Consider the following 25786-nt stretch of genomic DNA (forward strand, 5'->3'; position numbering starts at 1 on the left):
CAGTGAGGCACTGCCGTCTTGTGGTCATTTTCAGAAGACAAGAAGAACGACACACAATACATTTGTTTTGTGTGTCACGGGTTGACGATTAAATTAATGATTACATCTTTCTAAATTCTAGTTAAATTATGGAGTTTTAAAAATGAACGAAAAAAAAACGGTTGTATACTCCAATCGAAAGGGGGCAGTGTAGAGTAGTTGCATCCGTTTGCAATACGTCATATCCGTGGTGCTCCATCGTGGGGAGTAGCGCGAAGCTAACGATAGTGTCGTATAGAAAAAAAGGTAAATACCAACTAATTTTCTGTTTTTTCTTTCAAGTAAGGCATGCGAGGCTTTTAGATAAACTCAAAAGTACTACACAGATGCAGCGTACAGCATTCATTTTAAGCTTGGAGTTCCACTTGACTCCTTAGCTTCCGTCGCTAAATTGTTCCATCTATTGACGTTGTATTTATTAATGTGTGTATTATTGCCCAGACCATGGCGGCGGACGATTATCCTCACGAGATAGACGATCAACTGAAAGGCTTTGAATCATCGGTGTTAACCGTCAAAAACATGTTGGACACGCTTATGTCGATGCCCAGAAATGAGTTGGAGCAAAAGGTAAGCCCAGTTTTGTTCATGGATTCTCATTAAAGTGAGATGCTTGTACCTTTCTACCCTTTGTACCCTTTCTACCATTAAAGTGAGGTAATGATTGTGTGAATTTAAAAAAATGTTGTTTTGTCTACAGCTGGATCCTCTGGACCAGGCCAAACTCGATCTAATGTCTGCGTACACACTCAATTCTTTATTCTGGAGTAAGTAAATACACATTTTTTCCTCCCCACTTTCATAGGCCCTTTTTTAATATATAAAAGCTGTTACAAATTCAACTTTGATTCATCATTTTGATAATATTTCCAACATCTTTTACAGTGTATTTGGTAACACAAGGCATCAACCCGAGAGAACATGGCATCAAACAAGAACTGGTACCTACATCTTTTTTCTTTTATTTTTACCAATATTGCTCCCTTTTATTCGCTGTCTTTTTCAGGGGTGGGTAAAAATGTCAATTCGTCATTACATCGTAGCACTTCCCCTCACAATCAATATTGATTCTTCAACTTCCTCCCACAATTCCATGTTGAATCAGCTAATCGATTGACCTCCTGGCCAGCGGGGGTTGTTCCACATGTGATTTGCCCAGCAACAACATGGCAACCGCAAGCTGTAGCATCCTGAAGAAAGCACCTAATGCTTTAAAATCTGACACTTAGGATCATTTACTATTTTACATTTTTAGTACAGGGCTGTGATCATGTTTTTCACGTTTGTACTCCAGACACACAAATACGTTTTCTTTGTGGATACTTTTTCGTCATTTTCATGTTTATATGACGGCATTCAATTTTCACCCTATCAAAATCACATTTTTATTTTTTTTAACTTCACATGTGGTCTTGATTCTCATCTCAATGAAATCTACCGTGCCAATCCCTTGTGTCTTTGTGTACCCGTCAGGAGCGAATAAGGACACACATGAGCAGAGTGAAAGCCATCGCGGACAAGAAGAAGGCGGCTCGTCTGGATAAGGGCGCTGCTGAACGATTCATGAGGAACGCCCTCTTTGATCCAGAGGACAAGGCGTCCAAGAAAAAAGCGGTGGCTAACAAAACGCCCAACGTGAAGCCAGCGAAGCGGCCAAAGAAAAGCTGAGGAGGATGTTTTTGAATGCCTCGAGCGGAACTCATCCAGAACTGTAGCAAAACATATTTCTAAAATGGCCTCCGTCAGTATGTTTGTGTTCATGATGTTTGAGGAAATGATTATGTATTTAGATGTATGCGTTTCGTAAGACTTGTTTAGTAAAATGAAAATGTCTTTCAGGGCGTTAGAATTTTTTTTTTAATACACAAGTTTGATGCAAAACGTTCTGAAAGTGATTCTATGAATCCAGTTGGATTTTTTTTTTCCTGTTAAATCCTGTGTGTTGCTTCAAGGGTTGGCACTTGAATTAAACACTTTGATGTTATGATGTTGTTTCTGTATTTATTTCATTTTTTTAAAAAATGAAAGTTTAATCATGTTGTAGAATTTTACCCCTAATATTCAGAGGCATAAATCAGCTTTGAGTATGATGTAGAGTTCTACACCATTGATGAATTATCGAAAAATCTGAGGTGAGAGAAAAATAGTAATGTTTATCAATTAGATTTGAGATTAAGTATCAAGTATACATTTCTGTCAAACTATGGTTAAAGAGGCAACCAAAATAGAAACTCGGTACAATGCAAACATAATAAAAGTGAATAATCAAAACCAAGCATGAATATTTTTTCTAACAGTTTTTGATGGAGCTTTTGGTGTTTTTTTTTTTGTTTTGTTTTTTGTTTTTTTTTTGTGACTGTTGTTTGTAAATCAGGCAGAACACTGCTCCCTGAAAATGGTGCTCATGGTAACAATTAGGAGGTGCCCTGGAGGGGCGTCAAAAACTTGTGATTAGAAAATAGCCAAATACAGTGTGGCCATAATGAGACTTCCTTTAATAATAACCTCTGTCACTTTTAATAAAGACACATGCACGTTGTTTCCTTTGTGTATTTCGCTTTTGCAGCGCTCAGATCTTTATCTTAATGCGCCTGCCACTCTTGTGGGTCCCTCTAATCAAGGCCGGGAAACAACGTGGCGGTGGTGGGTTTTCAGTCTGGGGAATTTATCTTTTCATTCTTTTCATCATTCCATAATGTCCCTGCGGCAACTGCATCCAGAGATGACGTTAGCATAGTCCTCCTTCCTTGTGACTTTGTTTTTTTTTTCTCCCCCCACTCTTGTTGTTCCGCACGCCGCTCAAAGAAGTGTCAGAATTTGGCTTGTGGCCTTGGTGGAAAATAACTTCTACGTTCATTTTCCGTGTTGAATGATCGGCCTCCGTTTCCATTCAAGGAGGTAAATTTTAAAGAGCAGATGGTAATATTTATAGCATGTGGGAGGGACAGCATTAGTGGTTAGCACATCTGCCTCACAGGTCACAAAATCTGGATGTGAATCTCAGCTTCGGCCTTGCTGTGTGGAGTTTTCACATTCCAAAAACACATGCATGTGGTGGTCATTGAAGACTCTTCATTGCTCATAGGTGTGTGATTGTTAACTTCCACCAACGTCAAAACCAATTTTGATGTTTCTCTGTATCATCTTGAGATGTTACCACCTTCCTTCTCTAGTATCACGTCAGCTGACTCTTGGTACTGGAATCTTTTATCAAGCTGCTGTTTGATAACTATTAGCTGGTGGCTAACGCTAGCTACTTGGGCGTTTGGGCATAATTTTAGGGCGCAAGTGAGTGTGTGTGAATGTGAGTAGTATGTGTGAGGGAGCCAGGTGTGTGTGTGTGAATGAATGAATGTATATGTGTGTATGAGTGTGTATAATGTGTGAGAGTGAAAGAAGGAAAGAGCGTGGGCAAGTGTGAGTTGTGTGTGCCAGTGACAGTGAATGTGTGTGTCTGTGTACACTACAAAAGTGAGGAAGCGTGTGCTTGACTGCATGAATAAGTGAGTTTGCAAATCGGCAGTGTGTTGACTCAACTGCGGTGGTCCGTGCGGGCAAGCAAAATGAGGAAAACTAAAGCGTCTCCTTTTTGAAATTGTGACCTTCCGAGGCGTGAAACTACCGGACGAGGCGTCAAAGCAGGCAACACAAAGCACATGTGTACGAGCCGAGCAGCTGCCCGCCATGCGCGGAAGACGCCGAGCGGAGGTGTGGAATGGATTCGATGCGCCCCGGTCGTCCTTAGGACAGCGTTGTCTTCGAGGTCCACGCATGAACCGGGGCGGATGAGAGCACAGCTGTTGTGACATAAATTTCTCCAAGGAATGCCTGAGTTGGAGTCTAAAAGAGCATGACCACAGATGACAAATGGGTGGTCGGGAGGACTGTTTGTGGTCGTGTGAAAAGACACGTTGAAGTGAGAAGAAGAGCGTTGCAGGTACAGGTGTGATTTTTTTTCTCCCCTCTTATTTCTGTTCTTAAACTGGAATTTAGTGACCTCACAGTGCCTTCTCTGAACCTAAAAAGACGAAACGAAAAGCACAACACTTTTATTAGAAGCTAAACAATATCTCACCAAGAAAGGACATGAACTAGGAACCACACTGTTTGCGAAACAAACCAAGGCAAAGAAATATAGTCAGAAACGTAAAGTAAAGTAACAAAATATTTTTACATTTCCTTGGCCAAATACTGTCGTGTGATATCGTCGCTTTATTTGATAGAACACATGGTCTTCGTCAGCTGTAATCGCCCCTAAAAAAATATTTAATCTTGTCTTCTCAACCAAACTTCCACGACTGATGGCACAAGGTTGTTGTGTATGTAGGCGCCACAAGATGGTGGCAAAGCACTTAAAAAGAGTTTCAAAAGGCATCAATGCTATGCTTGATGCATATACACAATCATGAACCTGTCTGTCACATAAACTGTATTTAGTACTTGAATACAAACCACCTTCGTCCGTACTGTAGTATTAGCTCACATACTAGCATAAATAACTCACCAGCACGTCATACCGGGCTCACAAATATTCAGATTTTTACTGACACAAACGATATTGTCATTGAACTCCTCTATTTTTTTAAATAAATGTTGGGAACAAAGGGTAAATTGGGGGAAAGAAGGCAGAATTCTGTTGTTTTGTGTTTGGGTCGAATGCCACAAGATGGCAGAAAAGCACTTAAAACTGACATGATCAGAAAGCATCAACACTATGCTTCTAGCATGTACACAATCATGAACCCATGTTACATAAATTACTGTATTGAGGAGTTTCAGTACTTAATCAACACAAAAAATCACTTTCACATGAGGTTAATCAGTATTAGCCTAAATAACACGCCACTAACTAACAATAATATCTAACATGCTGTATGTGGAAAACAAGCAAATTGGAAGGGCAAAGTACACTCCACGAGCTATTACTTTCCGCATCAGAAAGAGAGTAGAAACATACTTTGAGTTTCACCTTTTGATCGGGCACGAGGTGCAGTCAAGGACGGCTAACACAACAGGACACCGCAAACCCGGTTGAAGAAACACTATTCATGAATTGAAACTGACAAAAATGCCAAGACTGCATTGGATGGTGTCAAAGTAATAATTTTATTGCTTTGGCATTTTTAACCATTCTGCATGTGTGCTGCCGGTTGCATTTTAAGTCCCTTTTGAGTAAAGCCAACAAGCAAACACACGCTTTCCTAAAATAAAATAAAACAAAATAAAGGGTTTATTGCGCATCAATAAACCCTCTCATCCCCGGTTCGCCTTCCTCTTTCCGGGCAGCTCGTAGGCCTCGATGATGCGGGAGGCAGCTAACGGCAGTGCTGGGTACCGTAAAGCCGCGGTGGGCCTCGGCTTTTACGAGCGTGCCGTGAATGATGGCGCCTGAGAGAGTAAAAAAGACCATTCTTATCCTCCACAATATACAGTATGGAGGAACATCCCCGTATTATTTATGATTTACTGCCAGCGCGGTGGTTTTTACATTAGCGGCGTATTGACAACACATTTCAGTGGTATACAAGCCACATTTCCAGTGTCTCTGTTGGTGCCTCCTTGCAAGGAAATGAACTCGCTTCGCTTCAAAAACAATCACTTGCTGGCAAGCAAAGGGAAGAAACGTGCAGGAATTTGGCAAGGCTTTCCAAGGAGCGTTGGAAGATATCTGCCAGGAAAGCACATCAGTTCAGTGGATCAGAACCTGATGTTAAAATCATCCGATTTTCCCCCACTAAACAACTGATTGAACTGAAGTGATCGTATTTCTATATTTAAAAAAACAACAACGAATAAACAAACAAACTATAAAACCAAGATTAGGAAAAAAAATAGAACTGAAAATTATGAATTTATGAGTTTCAATCAATTAAGTGTAATTATATAAAAAATAAGTGTAAAAATAAATGCAATTTAAAAATAAGATAAACCAGTATGGAACATAAAATAACCGTTGAAATACTAAATAGAGTAACTGATAAAACGAAATAAATATAGTAAATTGACCACTCAATTACCAAGAGTGATAGATTACCATATGCATCTAAAATAAATATGTAAACACATTTATTCATCACATATTATTTTATTAGTATTCATTCTCGTCAGTAGTTAGTATTTGAGAATAAAACCAATGTGTTTTACAGTCAAGCAACTTTTTAGTGTGCGAAAGAAAGCTATTTTTTTAGAGTGAAAGAAAACAAGAAAAAAACCACAACAAACAGTGTGTGACGTCTATGAATTCCTTCCAGCAAATATTTTCAGTTTATTTTCCAAATATATACCATATTTTGTGTTAAACACCACAAAATAATTCACTGTAAATTACAATTTGTCCTTCAAAACGGCTAAAAATCACTCCAGTGTTCATCTAGGACAGTGGGCCTGCAGTTGTCTCAAACAGCCTTTGGGGGGCAGTCTAACACAGCTGACCACTTGCTACTGCCTTTTGATTGACACACTTGAGGTCTGCAGTTGGGAGTTGGACCACGTTCCCTTTTCTGACAGCGGAGAAGAACAACACTTTCCACGACGTGCGTGTTGTGTCATGTTTGCGGACGCTTCCTGTCGCACTGCAGCGGCGCGTCGGATGATGGATGACGGCTATTTTTTTTCCCCCTGCATGGAGTGACGAAGAAGAAGCAAAAACACTCTGACTCTTATGTCAGAGGACCGCTCCGTCCGGTGAAGTCACTTTTTTAGCAGAAGGCGACTCTTCAAAGGCGGCCATTGTGGACTTCGATGGCGGGTAAACAGCAACTACCACAAAAAGACGACAACCTCCAGAGATTAAAGCAACATCATTCATCACCCTGCCTGCCATTGCAGGTGTGACCCAGTTCCCACAGCCTGGTCCATGCAACCGCATTTTGGAAGGGCCCAGGTCAGCCTAAGTATCTGATCTGAGGCCACTCTCAGGCGGGCAACAATCCAAGCAGGCATGGGCACTTTGAGCTGGAGCTCTCCAAAAAGACTAAAAATGGACCAGACGTGTGGGGTCTGGATCAGTCAATGCATCCCAGCTATGGCCCCTCTCGGGGCAGGCAGGAATCCAAGTATGTCTGGGCACTTTGCTCTGGAGGTGCGTCCAAAGTTTAATCATGAAATGCACCATAGTTTGGAAGCACCAAGGTCAGTCTAAGTGTCCGAATTGAGGCCACTCACAGGATGGCAACAATCCAAGCAGGCCTGGGCAGTTCGCTCTGGTTCTGTCAGAAAAAAACAAAAACAAAAAAAAACAAGAAAAAGAAGATACAGTGGTACGTCTCCTTACGAACGTCTCTTCATACGAAATTTTCAAGTTACGAAACGTCTCAACAGGAAAATATTGCCTTTTGTTACGAAAGAAATTTCAAGATATGAAAGGTAAAAATACAGTATGGGCTGCTAGTAGCAGCTCCGAGTTTCCTGAACGCAACATACTTATAGCTGCTCTGCCATTGGCTACTACCGAGCATCTTACTGGCATCCCATTGGCTAAGAGGGACTTCTACCGAATGTGTCGATGTGTGTAGATAGATAGATAGATAGATTGTTAAAAGCCAACAAAAGCCAACGTCTTTGGATCAGTTCTTTACAAAACGCCAGGCAAAAACCACTTCTGAGAGAGAACATGGACTGAAGAGGGGAAAAAATAATGAGGATGCACTTAAAAGTTAAATGATCATCATTTTTATTCTTTATTTTTTGTTTTTTACATTATGCACAGCCCTGATTTAATGTGCAATAATCTAATTGTAACATGTATTTGTTACATATTTGGATGCATTTTTATGCTTTCGGGAACATTTATGAGATATAGAACCAGATTTTGGTAAAGTCAGGATCTCCAAACGTATCTGACTCGAGGCCCTTCACAGGCATTCTGAGTCAGCCTGCCTCAGCAGATGTGTCTGATCTGAAGACTATCACAGGTAATATTTCAGTTCGGGCTGGGCACTTTGCGCTTGACCTTTTTCCGGAAGAGAACATTTCGGAGATCAGTTTACTATGAATATGTTTATGATTAAAAGAGGCTTTTTACATCTGTCTGACATCCACATAAGTTGTGTGAGGTCAGTGACAGCGTCAATGTGAGTGTGAATGATCGATTAAGTCAATACTTGCGTTGCGATGACGGGTGACCAATGCGGGGTCTGGCCTTTCGACCGATGTTTTCCGAGGTCGGCTCCAGCTCCCTGCGACAATCAGGAATGCCACTTTTTTTTTTTTTTTTACATTGGCTGGATAGTTACTCAAACTTTTTCGATTGCCGCAGTTTATCTCCGGAACCAATGATCTCTTGTCCTGTTATTTCTTATGGGAACATTTTTTTCCAAATGTGTGTTTTACTCAAGGACCCTTTGTCAGTGATGGTTAATGATGAATGAATGACTAATAAAGTCGTAATCCACAGTCAGTGTATTTCTCCAACTGAAATGTGTGTACATAATAGCGGCTTTATCTGCCAATGGGCCTGTTATCTTCTGTTTGGTTTAATTAACATGCACCTTGGCTCGGAGCCCCTCTGGGTCAAGGTGAACGAGGCGCAGGTGACAGATCGATGGGGTAGACTCCCAGCGCTGCCCATCGAACCGGCGCTCAAACACGATTGACTAAAATGTTGACAGTCAATGTGGTCAACGATTCACATGAGGAAAGCAGGATATGCCGTCGCTTCCGGTGTTTTCATGGGAATCGTCTGCACCGAGGGAGTTACCGTATTTTTGCCTTGGATGTGGGGGTGCAACCGTATTTTTCGTGTGCATTTGGATCGAGGTGGTCAAATTTGTCCAAAAAAGTTTGGATTCTCATAAAAAGTCCCCACAAAGGAGAAAAAAGGCCCTCAACAACAATATAAAAATGTAAAAAGAGTAGGTCATAAATGATGTGAAATAGAACACATTTGATTAAATTATCCAAACCCAGGAAATTATTAACACATAAGGTAACGTTCAATTAAAAAAAAAAGGTGCACAGAAAAAAAAAATTAAATTAAAAAAGTAAAAGAACAACCGAAAAAGTATCATACTGTAGTATAAATTCTATAAAAATACGGTGATTTAAAATATAAAGAATATTAAAAAGGTGAGCCTGCACTAAATCACCATGAAATGCAAAGAAAAACGACAAATAATGTATTGACAATAAATAAGTGGCATCCAAAATGGTTCATGGAAATTAAATCACAGTGAATAACAAAATATGAGGCAATAATAACACAGCAAATAAATCAATAACAGCATCAGCCAAAAAGTGGAAATAAATGTTAAAATAATGACAGCATAAAGTAAAATAAACTGTAAACAGAAAAAAGTGATAATCCCTCATAAAATAATACAGTGAATAAAATAATACGGTCATTTAATTTTAAATGTCAAGAACTAAATAACCACAAAATACGAAAAATATTAATGAAAAAGCAAACAAAAAAAATACAAACGTAAACAACAACAGAACAAAAATGTAACATGAAATCAAATAAATGCTAATATGAAATCGCAGAAAATGCCATTATCCAAATAATCAAACCGAATTTCTTGTGCCAAGAGCGGACGTAAACTAGCCCAGAAATGACTGCGAAGTGGCGGTGCGAAGCGTGCGGTCTGGAAACAGATGAAGTAGCCCTCTGTGAAAACACAAAGCTAATTGTTGAGAAAACAAAGCCAGAGAACCGCAAGTGATGTGCCGTCGGCTGTGTAATTGCGTGTGAGATGTTTGAGATGAAAACACTGGCTGTTATTCCTGCGCGCAGAACCAACATCTGCTGCCGGGAACGACACCGTCTTATCCGTACGCTTGTTGTTCTCCGTTTTTTTTTTTTCCAAGAACGGACTGTGAACAACCTAACCCGCACAAAAGTAACTCATCCTCCTGTGAGGCCCGGTGCAGGAAAGCCACAAAATGGCCCCCTCGGTGTGTTTGAAGAGCCACCGACTGTTTTCTGAATTGCTCACTTTCATGCAAGATTAACTTGTGGGCTCTCGCAGGCGTTTTTTTTTTTTTCAGGTTGCATTTTGCATGTTTCCCTCTAGTGTGTCTGCAGCTCCGGATATCAGAGCGATCGGTGCCCTACTGAGAGATACGCCGCTGAGCGTATTATACTTAACAATCTCGCCACGCGGCAGGGAAACGCTGCTGGAAATTGGATAATCCCCAGCAACACGCCGCTTGCTTTGGTGGAGAGCCATGTTCTCAAGCCGTTTCTTTGCGTAGGAGCCCTATGACTGTGAGTTAAGGCTGAGCGAAAAGGTGTAAAATTCAAACCCTTCACGGTAACGGAAATCCCTGGCCAACTGGCCACGCCATGTCGAGAACCGTGCGCCTCTCGCACCGTACAACTTTGACCAGTGGCAAATCAAATCGTTTGCGTTCACACCCACAACGGCGCAAACAGCCCGTTTTTAAGTGTGCGAAAACTGTTTGCGTCAGTAAAAAGACTAGCCCGCCTCTGCGCAGATTTAGACTTAGACTTTCAAATTAGGGTTTCACTGCAGGGTACAGTTTTTAAATTAGGGTAAAAGGTTTGAAATAAGGTTTCAAGACAGGGTTAGGGTTTCGAATTTGAAGATGATTTTCACACTTTTAGTGGGAATTTTAAAAGAAGGTATTGTACAAAAAAAAAAGAAAAAACGAAACTTCATTTATTACAAATAATCTGGAATGATATTTACACATACATGCACATGCAAAATGCCAATTATGCAGTATGTGTATTCAGGACTGAATTTCATGTGTTTACACTCATGGAAACACATATTGGGTCAGCGTGCTAATATGGCAACCATTGCTGATCATGATCTCATAACAGACATTTTCATATTTACGGGAACAGTGCAGAAATACGTAACCAAAAAAGAAAAAAAAGCACATGTTGGCTTGGCGTATTTTCGCAGAGCCAGCGTTTGTCTTCTTTTGATTCACAATCCCGAGATAATTGAACATTTATGCTGTGTCTATTTTGAATGTATTTAAGTTTGTATTTAGAGACAACGGCAGTAGTGAGGAGTTAAAGGAGCAGAGTGCCAGACCACCCAAATGCTGACAGCTGCCCGGCACGAGTGGACACCTGCCGGGGACGTTAACTACTGGTGTAGAGTGTCAGGAAATTATGAAAATAGGATTTAAAAAAAAAAAAAAAGTCAATACAATGGTACTTTGACATGCGAGTTTCAGATTAATGTTCCCCATTGAAATGAATTAAAAAGCCATTAATCCGTTTCTGCACCCTACAAAGCACCATTATTTACATGCTTTGAAATGGGAAAGATAATATTTTATTTAATAAAAACATAAGAAAATGGAAATAGATAAACTGGTCACATAGATAAATAACGATTCCGTTCGAGTCAGTGGGATTACGATTCAGTTCGATATGATTCTGTCATGTTTATTAATATGCAACAACATGTAAAAGTCTGCCATAGCCCAAACTGTCCGAGTTAAGTACTATACAGCACTCATAAAAGACGATTTGAGACGTGCTGACCTCACATCCAAAGTGATGCAGCATCACCACTGAAAAGGATGGATTTGGACATCTGCAGTCCAACGGTGGCAGTGGACAGTTGTGAAGATATCACCGTATTAGAATTTTTTTTTTTTTTTGTCCTCACTATTGATTGGTCTCATTCATAAAACGATGGGCAAATCGTTTTGAACATTTACATATTGTGCCTATCAGACTGATATATGTGTCATTACTAACAGAGAAAGTCATTTTACATTTTGTGTGTGTGTGTGTGTGTGTGTGTGGAGACATTACATGGTCACTATTGAATGTCATTGGGTTTTTTTGGAGGGCTGCATATGGGCTAATTACCCGAGTTGTTTATTCCGACATAAACAATGGCCTTCTGGTGCTGTCAAACAGACACACAGTGTGTGTGTGTGTGTGTGTGTGTGTGTGTGTGTGTGTGTGTGTGTGTGTCTTTATGAAATTTTGTCATTTAGTGGCAGTGAATGTACGAGTTGTTTGACGACACACGTTGATGTGTGTGTGTGTGTGTGTGCATGTGTGTGTGTGTGTGTGTGTGTGTGTGTGTGTGTGTGTGTGTGTGAGTGTGTGTGTGTGTGTGTGTGTGTGTGTGTGCGTGTGTGTGTGTGTGTGTGTGTGTTAGTAATGTGAAACAGCCACGTCGACCGTGTGTGTGTGTGTTTTTCATGCTAAATGTGTAACAGACTGGCGATGCCCTCGTGACAAACAGCGAACGTCGTAACTATCTGAACTGACCCCCCTGGAGACCAAGCTAATAGGCTGTCATACTGTTGTGTGTTTAAGTGTGTGTGTGTGTGTGTGTGTGTGTGTGTGTGCGTGTGTGTGTGCGTGTGTGTGTGTGTGTATGTGAAAGAGAGAGAGAGAGAGAGAGAGAGAGAGAGAGAGAGAGAGAGAGAGAGAGGTCGTTCATTTGTAATATGAGCAGTGTTTTAGGGGAAAATGCATTGAAAGTCACAAAAAAAGGAAAAAGTCAGCCGTAGTTAGAACATCAAGGCTGGTTAGAGTTTCAAAATTAGGGTTTGAAGACAGGGTGATGCTTTTAATTGACAATTTCAAGCCGGTGTTATGGTTTCAAGACAGGGTTAAGATTTCAAATGAGAGTTTTAAATCGAAAGGTTACGGTTTCAAGTGGGGTTTAGGGCTTGTCACTAGGTTTGAGGTTTGGGAACTAGGTTTCGGGTTTCAAATTAGGGTTTGTAGAAAAGGCTAGGTGCCAATTTAAGATTTTAAACCAAGGTTAGGTTTTTGAGTTGAGGTGTCTGGCCTGGATTAAAGTTGAAAGTGAAAATCAGGTTCAAATGATGGGTTTAGACTTTGGTTAGGGTTTCTAATTAGATTTTGGCTTTCAAATTAGAATTCTAAGACTGTGTTCTGATCTTAGGCTAAAATTAAGATTTCAAATTAGGGGTGTAAACCTGAATTAGGATTTCAAGTGGAAATTAAGGTTTTAAAATCGTTACAATTTGGGTTTCAATCCTAAATTCAAGTGAAGATTGTTGTTTTGAATTAAAATTTCAACCCTGTGTTATGGTTTCAAGCTAGGGTTGAGGTTTCACATTCAGTGCCAGCCATTTTCAAACCCGTCTTTACCCTACCACATGATTTAAAACATTTTTAAATACATAAAGACGTGCCTGGGATTGGAAGCCTGGATTCTTAAAAAAACATGAAAAAAAAAAACATTCTTGGCCCTGAATGAGTTCAGCTTTCAAATTAGGGTTTTAAGACAGTTGGTCCTTTGAGTGAGGGTCAGCGTTTTAAATTGCTGGTTATAATTTAGGTTTCAAGGCAGGGTAAGCATTTCGAATCAGGGTTTTGAACCTGAGTTATGAATCCAAGTCAGGTTTCGGGTTTCAAGTACCTCGTGAGAACTCAGGATAGTGAATGAGTGCCTCACAGTGAACACACACCACTGTTTATCTTAACATAACAGACTTAACATTCCACAAATTACACCGCCGCATGTATGCTCGACATAAATATCCCTATATACATACTGTATGTATCGTATAAACAGTATGAAAAGACACTAATACACGTGCACAGTGGTGTGACTATATTGATGTTGACGGAGGAATTGAATCCTCTCTTGAGGTGCACTAACAAATGTAAATACACAAAAATTTGCCGCACACATATACACACGCGCACACCGAGCTGGCCACCTTCCACACATATGTAAATATGTGCATTGCTTACACATGCATGCTCGCTCCCATCCTCAGGCGTGACTACTACCACACACACACACACACACACACACACACACACACACACACACACACACACACACACACACACACACACGAACACAAAGTACACTATACGCATATGGGGACATTTTCAAGGAGAGAAGCGAGCGTCTTAGTGGTGCGCTAAAGGCCACCTGGGAGCTCATTATTTATAATAAGCCCGCATTGTAAATATGGGATGTGTAAATAAAGTTTGCTTCAATAAAGCAGGAAGTGCATCACTTCAATATTCTTCACTTTGTTTGCCAGGAATCTAATGAAGTCAAAGTCGATCTATGGGAGCTTGTTTCCCCCCCTGGAACCTATCCTTTAGCTGTTATCTGAAAAAAATCACCATTTGTTTTTCTCTTTGTAATGTCAAAAGATCGTGCCAAAGCCCAGGCTAATAGCGAAGTAGTAAAATCTTGCATTGTAAATACGGGAGGTGTAAATAAAGTTTCTTTCAATCGAACAGGAAGTGGAGAGCATCACTTTAAGATTCTTCACTTTGTTTGCCAGGAATGAAGTAAAAATCGATCTGGGAGCTGTGTTTTTTTTCCTTTGGAATCTTTTTGCGATTTGCTGAAAAAAAAATCACCAATTGTTTTTCTCTTTGTGATGCCAAAAGATTATATAATAATAGCAAAGTAGTACAGGTAATTGGTGTTAAGGACGTATGTTGAAGTGATACTGCTTGACATTTTTAATCATTTTTCTGTCTCCCGTTGCAGGGAGTGTCAGAGCTGTTTACAGCAGAGCATAAATGAAATTGCACCCCAGAAGAAGCAGAGTAGGTGTGACCGGTATGTAACATTTATTTTATTTATTTTGTCAAAGCCGTGTTGGGCGGCTGCGATTTAGCTCCATGAAATCTGCCTATCAACAACTGACTCGGCAAATGTGAGACATCTATGCTGTATATACGGCGATGCAAGACACAATCATTTGGCATTTTTGTTCCCCCAGTAATACTCACAATTCTCACATCTAAGCAGCGTGTGTGCGTGCGTGCGTGCGTGTGTGTGTGTGTGTGTGTGTGTGTGTGTGTGTGTGTGTGTGTGTGTGCCCACATCATCTGTGTGCAATTTCTCAAGACCTCAGCTCATTTTCCATGTTTATTTGAACAAGGCACGGATTTGTAAGGCGCACGGCAACAAAAATGCTTTTTGACGGCACATAATCAACTAAAGCCACAATGTGTTTATCTGTGAGCTCAATAGTATGTTCATTGTTTTATTTTTAGCTTTAAAGAAAATAAGAAAACGTCCGAAAAAAATCCACACTCAAAGAGCTTGTAGAGGGAGAGGTAAAAAAAAGAAAAAAAAAAGAAAAATAATGACTTTAATATGAAAGTATAGCACTGCCACGATGGCCCAGCCCTGTGCAGGAATGTCACTTTCCAGTCAAGTCAATTAGCTTGGGACATAATTGAAAGAACAACTGGCCGCATTCCAAAAGGAAAAACAAGATCAGTTTCATGAACCCAAATGTTAATGCCAGGAAACAAGACTCCATTTGGTGTTCAGCCTCAGTTTGAGTTCAAATGAACCTGACCGTCACATAAACTGACTACCAAGTCAGGCGTACTTTTGACAACGCTGCATCGTAAATCACGCCAGAAACTACTTCTACGCAAAACAAGGTTCTGACTTACAGAACAGAAAACCCTTGATCATTAGCGCTTTTTTTTTTCTGTAGCACCAAACTAACAAATATTTGTTGGAAAAAGTCACCTATTCTTGCTGTCTGTAATGACCTAAGATTTTGGCCTGTTAGCGGAGGAGTAGCTAGCATTGGCCACTGGCTGCTAGCTGGCCGTGATGGAAAATTCCAGTCGAAGTCTGACAGGCAGGCGAAACTTAAACTTGTCTGAGGTCTGACGTCTCATGAGGTACTTGAAACTGTACATTTTGAAAGGTCTGGATCGCTTTTGACATTGGTAAAAGTCAACAGCGGATCAGCTGCTAACGGCTAGCTGCCCAACTAACTAATAAACAAATATTGAAAGTCATTTGTGAGATACTGTATATGTTTAAAAAATAAAAATATCTATATGCCACTGAGTCAAAAAAATAAAATATGGCCATTAGGGAAGTAGTAATTAATATTTTTACATGTTGCAAAGTGACAGCATTGATGCCAGCGTCCTCACATTTGTAGCGCATTTTCTGATTTTCAATTCTATCCAAGCAAATAATAACCAAAAGGTTAAGCAACAATATAACAAGACTTAAAGTATTACTGCAGCTCACTGAGTAATTGTGACTGTCTTCTTGGTGTATATACAGAAGTGTGTCTCCTGCTTCCAAGATATGAGAAGGCGCCACACAATGTTTACATGAAATCATGACATTATATTTTTTTTCCTCTTAAAAACATGTTACAAGCGTTTTTGTTGGTGTTTCATGGGAGACTTGGTCTTAGTGAAGTTACGGAAAATACAGATTATGGCTTTTTTGTTTTTAATGAGCTGATCATGCTCTCAGCCCTTCGCGGCTGCCGTTAACAGCACATTAAACTCTTGGCTGCGTGTCAAACATCGGTGAGAAATAAACAAAATCGACCAGATTGACTCACGATTTGCTAAATCTTTTGACAGTAAAAATGCCTTGCGGATAAATTAGCATTTGGACAAATTGTTCCGAGCGCGGGTTGGTGTTAAAAGCTAGCGCAGTGAACGGAACACAATTTGCTTCCTGTCAGTATCTGGGATTCCCTTTCCCACCCACTCTTGTGGTGTCGATCCGGCCTCGTTTTTGAGGAATGGCCTGCGTGTGACGCCCTGAGGTTTTCTTAACGTGCTGCCGCTGCCTAAATAGACACATGTGGAGCGCCAGCAAAATGAGGTGCTGAAAGAAGAAACCCTCCATTTCCCCTTGCTTCCACTTCCCAAATGGATGAGGTCATCTGCTTTCCTCATCCCCCTTTTTCTCTCGCTCTCACTTTGCATGATTTAGATATAACTTTATCGTCTTATTTTTACCTTTCGTGTTTTTACACTTGTGTGTGTAGGAGTAAAAGTCACCGGGGTTTTACATAGGGTAGGTACTAAATCTGAATAAAAACTGTCCTTAGTGTCTTCCCTAATGATTTGAAACTTCTGAATTAAAAAAAATGCATAAAATCTTGAGCCGAATGCCGGGGGAGCGGACGTTGGCTGCTGTCGCTGGTGCCTGTTGCGTGCCAGCTCCCTAACGTTAAGCTTCAATGTCGGGGACTCTGGCTCCAGGAATACACATCACTGCGGTTGGGTTTTTAAGCTTTATGTTACGGGTGATGGAGTCACCTAGAACTAAAGTGCAGGAGCCAGTAGACCAAGGTGGAGTGGAACTGCTATATGCGTCTAAGCAGGCTCACCGCGCTTAAGGCTAATGCTAACTGGACTAGCAGGCTGACTATAACCCGCCTACAACTGTAGTGACCGTCACGTGTACCGTCACCACATTATTCTGCTCTAGCTGACGGACAGGACCCTCTAGCGGGGTAAGCGTCCGAGTGAGAAGAATGCAATTAGTGCAGGTGGAGCACGAAGCCATACTTTTAATCGTCCGGTGAACGAAATCACCTTGAGCAGAGCATCCATCACCCAGGGAGTTTACCGCCGATGTCTGTGGAGAAAAAGGAAGCAAAATGGGATCCTACCTTGACAGGTTGTGAAGGGTGGAGTCCGTGTGGCTGGCTAGCTCTCGCTCAAGTTACGATGCGGATGGACGCACTCAGTTAAGATGTGATACGATTTTCGAAATTACGATTCGATATGATGAGCTTCACTCCAATTATGAAGCAATGTGATACAATGTGATTCACTCCAATTATGTAGCAATACGATTCAATCCTTCTCTTCGCCTATCAACTTTCTCAAATCACATCCGGAACAGTGATGCCAATCGGCCCATTGCATCACTGGCAAATATGGCATCAAGATACTGTATGTCGTTACTTTTCACTGCCCCCCCCCCATCCTTACTATTTATAATCATATACAAGGAGACGACCAGCAATCCCGTCTATAGTTCAGAAAAACAAGTGACGAAAAAAGAACAGCAAGTAAATTGACCCCCCCCTGAAAAGCTGCCATTGCCAATGATGGATTCCCCGCTAATCCAAACAGTTTGCCCAGCCGCCCAGCTGGGCTTCATGTGCTTTTGATTACTCTCTGCCATTTAGTTCCACAAAATTACATGCTGCCTAATGGGCTTTTAATGGTTATAGGTTTCTGTGCTCTTTAATGAGGCCTGCGCCAGTTGGCTGCTCGCTAATGCCCGGTGGAAATTTGGCAAAGGTCCAGTGCGATCCACTTTATCCCCCCACCCCCACCCTCCACCCTCGCAAGTTTACAACTTTGCTGTACGAAAACCCAGTAGTGGGAAGTAACCAAGTACACATGCTTTGTTACTGTACTCAAAAGAAGTGTTTGCTGTCATCGGTTCCAAATATAATTTGTGGCAAACGTGTCTTGTGCCATCTTAAAACTCACCAAATTTTGGCATTCAAAAGTTGCCCATCTAAGCTGAAAAAAGACAGCACAGGACAAGAAAGGTGTATTCTTTCAGTTATATTTAACTTCTATACACACATTATTTTATCTATATTTATATATATATATATATATATATATATATTTTTTTTTCCCGGAATTTTCAGGAAAGTCCACTTTCATCTCTGGATATAAAAATAGAAGCCCAAAAACTATATATATATATTTAATATCATCATAAAGGTTTCCCCAACGTAACCTTGCTTGTCACCTTCGCCGCGACCCCCGTGCCCGATATGTATATTTTTTCTGATGTTTTCACGACCCGCTGTGTTTGTGTGTTGTGTGTGTGCTTATTTGTTTTCATTGCAATGTTAGCAGCTGCTTTCTGATGACCGCCTGTTTAACGGACCTAATTAAGCAGAAAACGGCCACACGTCCTCGCTGCTAAATAGCAGCCCAAACAGATGGCCCCCCCCCACCTTCGAGGACCCCAGGGGCAGCCTGACGGCTCGCCCGCTCTGGATGGTCACTCACTCTACTGTTTGTCACCACAACATTGTCCCATGATTGTTAATGCAGAAACATCTGCGGGATATGATTGAAAGACTAACTCCTGCAATATACTGTTTTTATATATATATATATAAACAATAGTGCTCGTACCTCAGAGCACTACAAAAAATAATCCTAGAATTATTGGAGTATGTCATTTTAGTTTTGTGACATTTGTAGGAATATCACTGTATTTCATTTTTATTTTACACAATATTCCATTTTATGTCGATCAGCTCTTTCCTTTATTTTTGTAGCTGTTTGGCTGGGAGAAATGAAATGGTTCTGAGGCCATTTTTCACATCTACTCAACTAACCATAAATGGCTACTTCATTCTATAAAGGCATTATAAATATCCACGTATGTGAGGCCGTAACCTGGATTCCTCATCTTTTGGGGGTTATTCCCGTCATTAGGCCCCCTTCCGTCACAACGTGACAGGTCTGGAGGAAAAACAAACGATCCCATGGCCTCCGGGAGGAACTCTTGAGGCTCCTCTTCCGCTTTGTTTTCCCTCACAGAGCTTTATCTTTCTGCAGTATGACAGAGGCTCACCTGAGGAGACGTGTTGCAGGACTTTTTGAAGGATTGCTACACGCCTGCCTGGATGGAGACATCAGTGCATAGCTATGTAAAAAGTTGCCTCACTGCAGGCACGGGCATGTTTTAAAACATCTTTAATTGCCACGCTCCAAGTTATACAGTTCAGAGATGGCAAAATACTCACACTCTATACTTTAGTAAAAGTATTTACTTCTGTACTTAAGTAAAAGTAAAAAAGGAACGTCCCTAAAATGTATCGAAGCAAAAAAGCAAAAATAAAAATTTCTGTTATTTATTTAGCGACCACATAAGAAATTGTTTTACCTCTCCCACACACTCAATTCACTTTTAAATCAATTCAACACACTAAAACTTATCCAAGCTTATCGCTTGAAAGCATTGTAAATGTATTTTCAAAAAAAACCCACATTACAAACATAAAATGTATGATTATACTATTGGTAGTGCTGGATTAGTTGTAGTAATATCTCTAATATGAATGATAGGATAGTAGTTAGCTATTAGCTAGCAGTAGCTGCGGTAGCAGTGGTAGGAGAAGCAGTTGTAGTTGTAGTAGTAATGTCAGTAGTGGTAGTGTTGCTAGCAGTTTTTAGGAAGTAGTGGTCATGGTAGTACTGTATTGTTCGTATCTAAATGGGACCTGGTGGCATTAATCCAATGAAAAGGCAAATGAATGTGGTTTCTCTTAGTTAGCCACATGTGGGTTAATGATGGCCATTAGCCACAAAAGGCTACGTGGCCAAACTTGGTTATTTGCTCCATTTTGGTTATTTAGCCGGCATGAGACGGATGGCTCCTTCTATCGCTGGTGACGCTGATTAGCTTCTCAAACACAACGCTCTCCATCACTGCCCCCGAGACCACACATCGCCATCCCGGCATGCTTTGCTCCATATCGCAACATACAAGACGAAAGTGGTGGTCCCAAAATTGCAAATAACATTGTCACTCCCATGTACACTTCACCGAATGTTATAAATGGCCAGTGGTGATGATGTCATTATAGTGGAGGGTGGGTGTCAATTGAATAATGGCATCTCCAGCAGAGGGCATTGAAATGACATTGCGGGAATAACAAAACTTGATTGTCACTGCAGGCGATTTACGAGCACTCCATAAATGTTTATTAGCTTTTTCCCCTTCTATTTAGACCGTCTCAACGGCAGTCTGTTTATGAACACAACCTCTAAAAGGGGGCTCATTTGTGTGCTCTGTTCTTTATTTTAATATTGACACACCAGTGGGTCGCTTCTTTTTACACTTGGATCACAGCAGTGAAAGAATGTTAATTAAATCAATACCTGGATGGTTAAAATGTTACTATGTTGACAGTTTTACTAATAGTATACTGTACAAGTAGTAGTTCAATTTGTGGTAGTAGTAGTGGTGGTAATGACAGCGGTAATCTTCCTAGTAGTAATAGTGACAGTATCGGTGTTGGGGTGAAAGAAGGATGTGAAAGAAGAAATGAAGGATGTGCATGACATAGCAGCCAGTCACATGTAGCTTCCTTCCACACAATACGCATGCAAATCAACCTGCAATTTCCCCATACACACATATGACGCTATCATGACAATTTTTTCCTCTTCCGATCCTCCCTGGTTTCTCTTTTCAGACAGGAAGTCCTCCAAAAGAGCATCCTAACCTGCGCTCGGAGCCACCTGGAAAATGACAGCTACAAATGAAAAGATTTAAATTTGAAAGATACTTAAGATGACTAGTAGAGCCACATTACTGACATAAGTCTCTCTCTGTCTCTCTCTCTCTCTGGTCAATTGTTGGTCACTATATTTTGAACAACTTCAGCAAGCAAACTGAGTTGAGTTCTTACTAATACTTGACATGACAACTCAGTGGCGTGAGTGTACATTCATGTGTGTGCGTGTGTGTGTGTGTGTGTGTGTGTGCACTCATGCATCTTATTGATGGATGCGCCCGTAAACTCTCATTGAAGCCCTTAACACAGCCAACGGCGCCCGTGCATTAACGTGAGTGAGCGCACAAGATGAAACTGCGCTGAGATTTGTGTGACAAATTGTGAGCGTGTGCGCAAAGTGGCAAAAGTGCTAAATTGTGTCGCTTAAAAACATGACAGCGGCACTCGAGGGCCACAGCACTAAATGTCTCGCCGCCTAATATACCTTCGAGCATAATAAGCGTCATGGGCAAAGGGACCATAAATTACAGAAATGCACTGATATGGAGGAAAAAAAAAGATCATGTTCGTATAACTACCATTTGTCATAAAAGCCAGAAGAGAGCATCGAGCAAACACTTTACATTCTAATGCTGTTGGTGTGGTAGTAGTGGAACTGGCTTATCATAGTCGTAGCGCGGCGACAATAGTTTTTGATTTTTAATGTAGCTAGTTAGTTTTTATTTCCTTTTGACTTTTGTTTTTCAACTGCAATTTTTAACTGCAGTTGCAGCATTGCGCCACTATAGAGGCGCTGTATCAACGCAGTGTACAGGAAAGACCTGAAGCAACTACCAAAGAAGAAACTACCATCGTGTTTTTTTCCCCCGCTAGTCGGTGCTATCGGCGTCCAGATTTTCCCTGGTGGATACAGCAAATGGGTAAATATTGCCTTTTTTTTTTTTTAGCAGTCAAGCATGTCGTGTTTGTTAAAATAAAAGTCTCCTCTTGTCAAAGTAACGTTTATGATTTTTAGCTTTGCAGTGATGGCAGGGGTATGTAGCCTCTTCCGTTTCCAATTAGGAGCAGAATAACACACAGTCATCGTGTATGTGACTGAAACATTATTTTTTATAACTTTTTCCAAATCGTCTCAAAAACATACTAGCCAGTGGCCTTGACAAGCAGGGGCTAAATCAAATATAACAGGATCGGGCATACTGAGGAAGGCATGCACTGTTATCCACAAAGCAGGCAACCACTGCCCCCCTTGTGGGACAGCAACTATAGACTGGACACATTAAAAGACATGAAGTGACGGCAGCATATTAATGATGGTAGTACCTAAAAACACTCAACTAATAAAGGTACAAAAACTAAAATAAAATAGTTTGACATGTTTTTTTTTTTAATGGGAGACACTAGTGGACAGGGACCAAAGTACGCTTGAAGCCTGCTTCAAAGTAATCTATGATTGTCTTAAACAATTTAAAATGTTTCCTGTAAAAGAAAGTGAGTCAGTTGAAATTACAGAATGCATGCACTTTGTGGCGCACCGTACCACTTCTGCTTCAATTTGAGCCAGGAAAAACCCTGTTTAAGCAGTAGTAGTATTAGTGGTGGTGATAATGGTTGTGATAGTTTTCGTAATGGTAATAGTGGTGGTGGGAGCAGTAGAGGTGGTTGTAATTTTAGTATTAGCCGAAGAGGTGATGTTTTGTAGTAATGACAGTGGTAGCAGTATTAGTAGTAGTAGTACTGTGTAGTAGTGAGGGTAATTGTAGTACTGTAGTGGGAGTGGTAGCGTTAATAGTGGTAGAAGTGGTAGTAGTAAAAAAATAGTTTTAGTAGTGATTGTACGAATGTTGATAGGGGTTATAGTGGGAGTGGATGTGGTAGTAGTAATCGTAGTAGTAGCAACAATTTTAGTAGTTCTGTGTATGTGCCGTTAAAATCTCAATAAGTCGAAAGTTGTGGCTGTGCATGACATCACATGATACCCCAGCCTATCTGACTTGAGCGCACAATTCAGCTTGCTTCACCAGTAATAATAATCATAAGAAGATTTTCCCGCTTCCACAGAAGACCTTTTCATCCGGCCAATTGCACTGGTCGTGGATTTTAAATTTAGATGCCCAAACGGAGCCGATTGGCCTTATTGTGGCCTTTTAATGAGCCATACATTGGTTAAGAGTGACATTATGGGCTGCCTTACGTAAATGAGTGACAAGCAATGAAAAGGTCGAGGAGCTTTTTTGGTAGTTTCTGCCCATTTTACCTCCTTTTCCTACTGACAATAAAAAGATAAACATGTTAAAAGCTGCCGCGTGACATTTAAAATGACATCGCGGGTACTTTTGGCCTCACCGATCTTTAAGGGTGCCACTAGTAAACAAGCCCTTTCGTGCTATTTAACCACGACACAGCGGTTGACAAAACTGGACGAATTGGCTTACATGATGATCTAAACCTCCTCAGACACCATCCTTTGAACGTGTGAAGTGTCAGTTGAAAATTTGATGTTGCTTGGAAGGGAGACGGCTCTCTGGCCACATTGTACAATTTTAAAAGGTAAAATTGATTCAGAAGTAGATGTGGTGGAAAGCCAGACCTAATTGAAGCCCGAAATAACGGTTCTGTTCCTCAAGTTCTAGCCCAAATATGAAACCGAAATCCTTGTTTGATACCCCAGTTCTATCTTGAACAGGGGTGTGTAGACTTTTTATATCCAATGTTTGTGTTTCGTTAGAATCCGAGAGATCCTTTCAGACAGTCACACGCTAATTAATCTCCCGAGGCCTGGTAGTAAATAAAGCCCAACGGTGCGTTTACGGCACGCCGTCTGTGCCGGCATTTTTTTTTTCCTTACAAATGTCATCATGGTAGTAGTAAAAAAATAGTTTTAGTAGTGATTGCCCGAATGTTGATAGGGGTTATAGTGGGAGTGGATGTGGTAGTAGTAGTCGTAGTAGTAGCAGCAATTTTAGTAGTTCTGTGTATGTGCGTTAAAATCTCAATAGGTCAAAATTTGTGGCTGTGCATGACATCACATGATAACCCAGCCTATCTCACTTGAGAGCACAATTCAGCTTGCTTCACCAGTAATAAGAATCATAAGAAGATTTTCCCGCTTCCACAGAAGACCTTTTCATCCGACCAATCGCAGTGGTCGTGGATTTAAAATTTAGATGCCTAAACGGTCCCAATTGGCCTTTTAATGAGCCATACATTTATTAAGAGTGACATTATGGGCTGCCTTACGTAAATGAGTGACAAGCAATGAAAAGGTCGAGGAGCTTTTTTGGTAGTTTCTGCCCATCCTACTTCCTTTTCCTACTGACAATAAAAAGATAAACATGTTAAAAGCTGCCTCGTGACATTTAAAATGACATCGCGGGTACTTTTGGCCTCACCGATCTTTAAGGGTGCCACGAGTAAACAAGCCCTTTCGTGCTATTTAACCACGACACAGCGATTGACAAAACTGGACGAATTGGCTTACATGATGATCTAAACCTCCTCAGACACCATCCTTTGAACGCGTGAAGTGTCAGTTGAAAATTTGATGTTGCTTGGAAGGGAGACGGCTCGCTGGCCACACTGTACAATTTTAAAAGGTAAAATTGATTCAGAAGTAGATGTGGTGGAAAGCCAGACCTAATTGAAGCCCGAAATAACGGTTCTGTTCCTCAAGTTCTAGCCCAAATATGAAACCGAAATCCTTGTTTGATACCCCAGTCCTGTCTTGAACAGGGGTGTGTAGACTTTTTATATCCATTGTTTGTGTTTCGTTAGAATCCGAGAGATCCTTTCAGACAGTCACACGCTAATTAATCTCCCGAGGCCTGGTAGTAAATAAAGCCCAACGGTGCGTTTACGGCACGCCGTCTGTGCCGGCATTTTTTTTTTCCTTACAAATGTCATCAAACTTTATTGACCATGAACAAAAATGAAACACATGCTGCCGAAAACGAGTGGGACCCTACGGCCCCAAAAAAAAGAATGGCGGTCATCTTCTTGCGGGCCCATTTGCTCGTAAAGCACACATACGCTCACGTGCCATGAGCTTCAGATGGACGCACGTTGATTGTGGAGCAGCGCAAATTTGAAATTCCAACCCGGGCTCAAAAACCGACTTTGAAAGCTTAGCCCTCATTTGAAACCCTGACTCAGGCTCAAAGCCCTACTTTGAAACCCCACCCCTGACTTGATACCTTAATTTGAAACCTGAGTGCTTGTTTAAAACCTGATCACAGGCTCCAAACCCCACTTTTAAAACTGGGCCTTGTCGAACGCCCTGCTTTGAAAGCTTAACCCTCGCTCAAAAAATACTTTAAAAGCCTAACCCTTGTTTGAAACCCTACTTTGAAAACCTGATCCTCTGTTGAGACCCGAAGACCGGCTTTGAAACCCGAAACTTATCTTAAAACACTAATTTGAAAACCTTTCCGTCGTTTGAAACCTGAACACAGGCTTGAAACACTCATTTTTAACCCTAACCCTTGTTTGAAACCCTGACTTAGTCACTAAACTACCTACTTTGAACTGATTCTTTAAAACCTTAACTCTTACTTGAAATTTGAAATCCTAATCTTTAATTGAAACCTCAACCCAGCTATGAAACCCTATTTTGAAACACTCACACAGGCTTAAAACGTTCAACCTGGCTTAAAACCCGAATCACGGTTGAAACCCGAACCAATCATGGAATCTTCATTTTGAAATCCGTAACCATTGTTTGAAGCACGCTTGAAACCCGACTTTTGAAACTCTACACAAACACACACAAACGCACAAGCGCACA

General features: G+C 40.9%; 1 protein-coding gene and 1 long non-coding RNA gene across 3 annotated transcripts in view; both read left to right on the forward strand.

Moving 5' to 3' along the window:
• The first annotated feature begins 174 nt into the window (after positions 1 to 174).
• LOC109526716 (nuclear nucleic acid-binding protein C1D-like) lies at positions 175 to 2578 on the forward strand. 2 transcript variants are annotated; one of them, XM_019888170.1, is made up of 5 exons: positions 175 to 285; positions 481 to 609; positions 740 to 806; positions 925 to 980; positions 1513 to 2578. In XM_019888170.1, exons 2-5 carry the CDS (start codon positions 484 to 486, stop codon positions 1705 to 1707), a joined length of 444 nt encoding a protein of 147 aa, XP_019743729.1. In that variant the 5' UTR covers positions 175 to 285; positions 481 to 483; the 3' UTR covers positions 1708 to 2578. The 2 variants fall into 2 exon arrangements, with proteins under 2 accessions (XP_019743729.1, XP_019743730.1); XM_019888171.1 differs by having other exon boundaries at positions 205 to 284; positions 478 to 609.
• A 1030-nt stretch (positions 2579 to 3608) lies between these two features.
• Positions 3609 to 25786, forward strand: part of LOC109526712 (uncharacterized) — a 55897-nt gene continuing 33719 nt past the window's right edge. Inside the window, exons 1-2 of the long non-coding RNA XR_002170399.1 lie at positions 3609 to 3976; positions 14478 to 14549. This is a non-coding gene — a long non-coding RNA (uncharacterized LOC109526712). The remainder of the gene's footprint in view (positions 3977 to 14477; positions 14550 to 25786) is intronic.

This window comes from Hippocampus comes, unplaced genomic scaffold, assembly GCF_001891065.2.
Source record: "Hippocampus comes isolate QL1 unplaced genomic scaffold, H_comes_QL1_v1.1 scaffold136, whole genome shotgun sequence".
Lineage (NCBI taxonomy): Eukaryota > Metazoa > Chordata > Actinopteri > Syngnathiformes > Syngnathidae > Hippocampus > Hippocampus comes.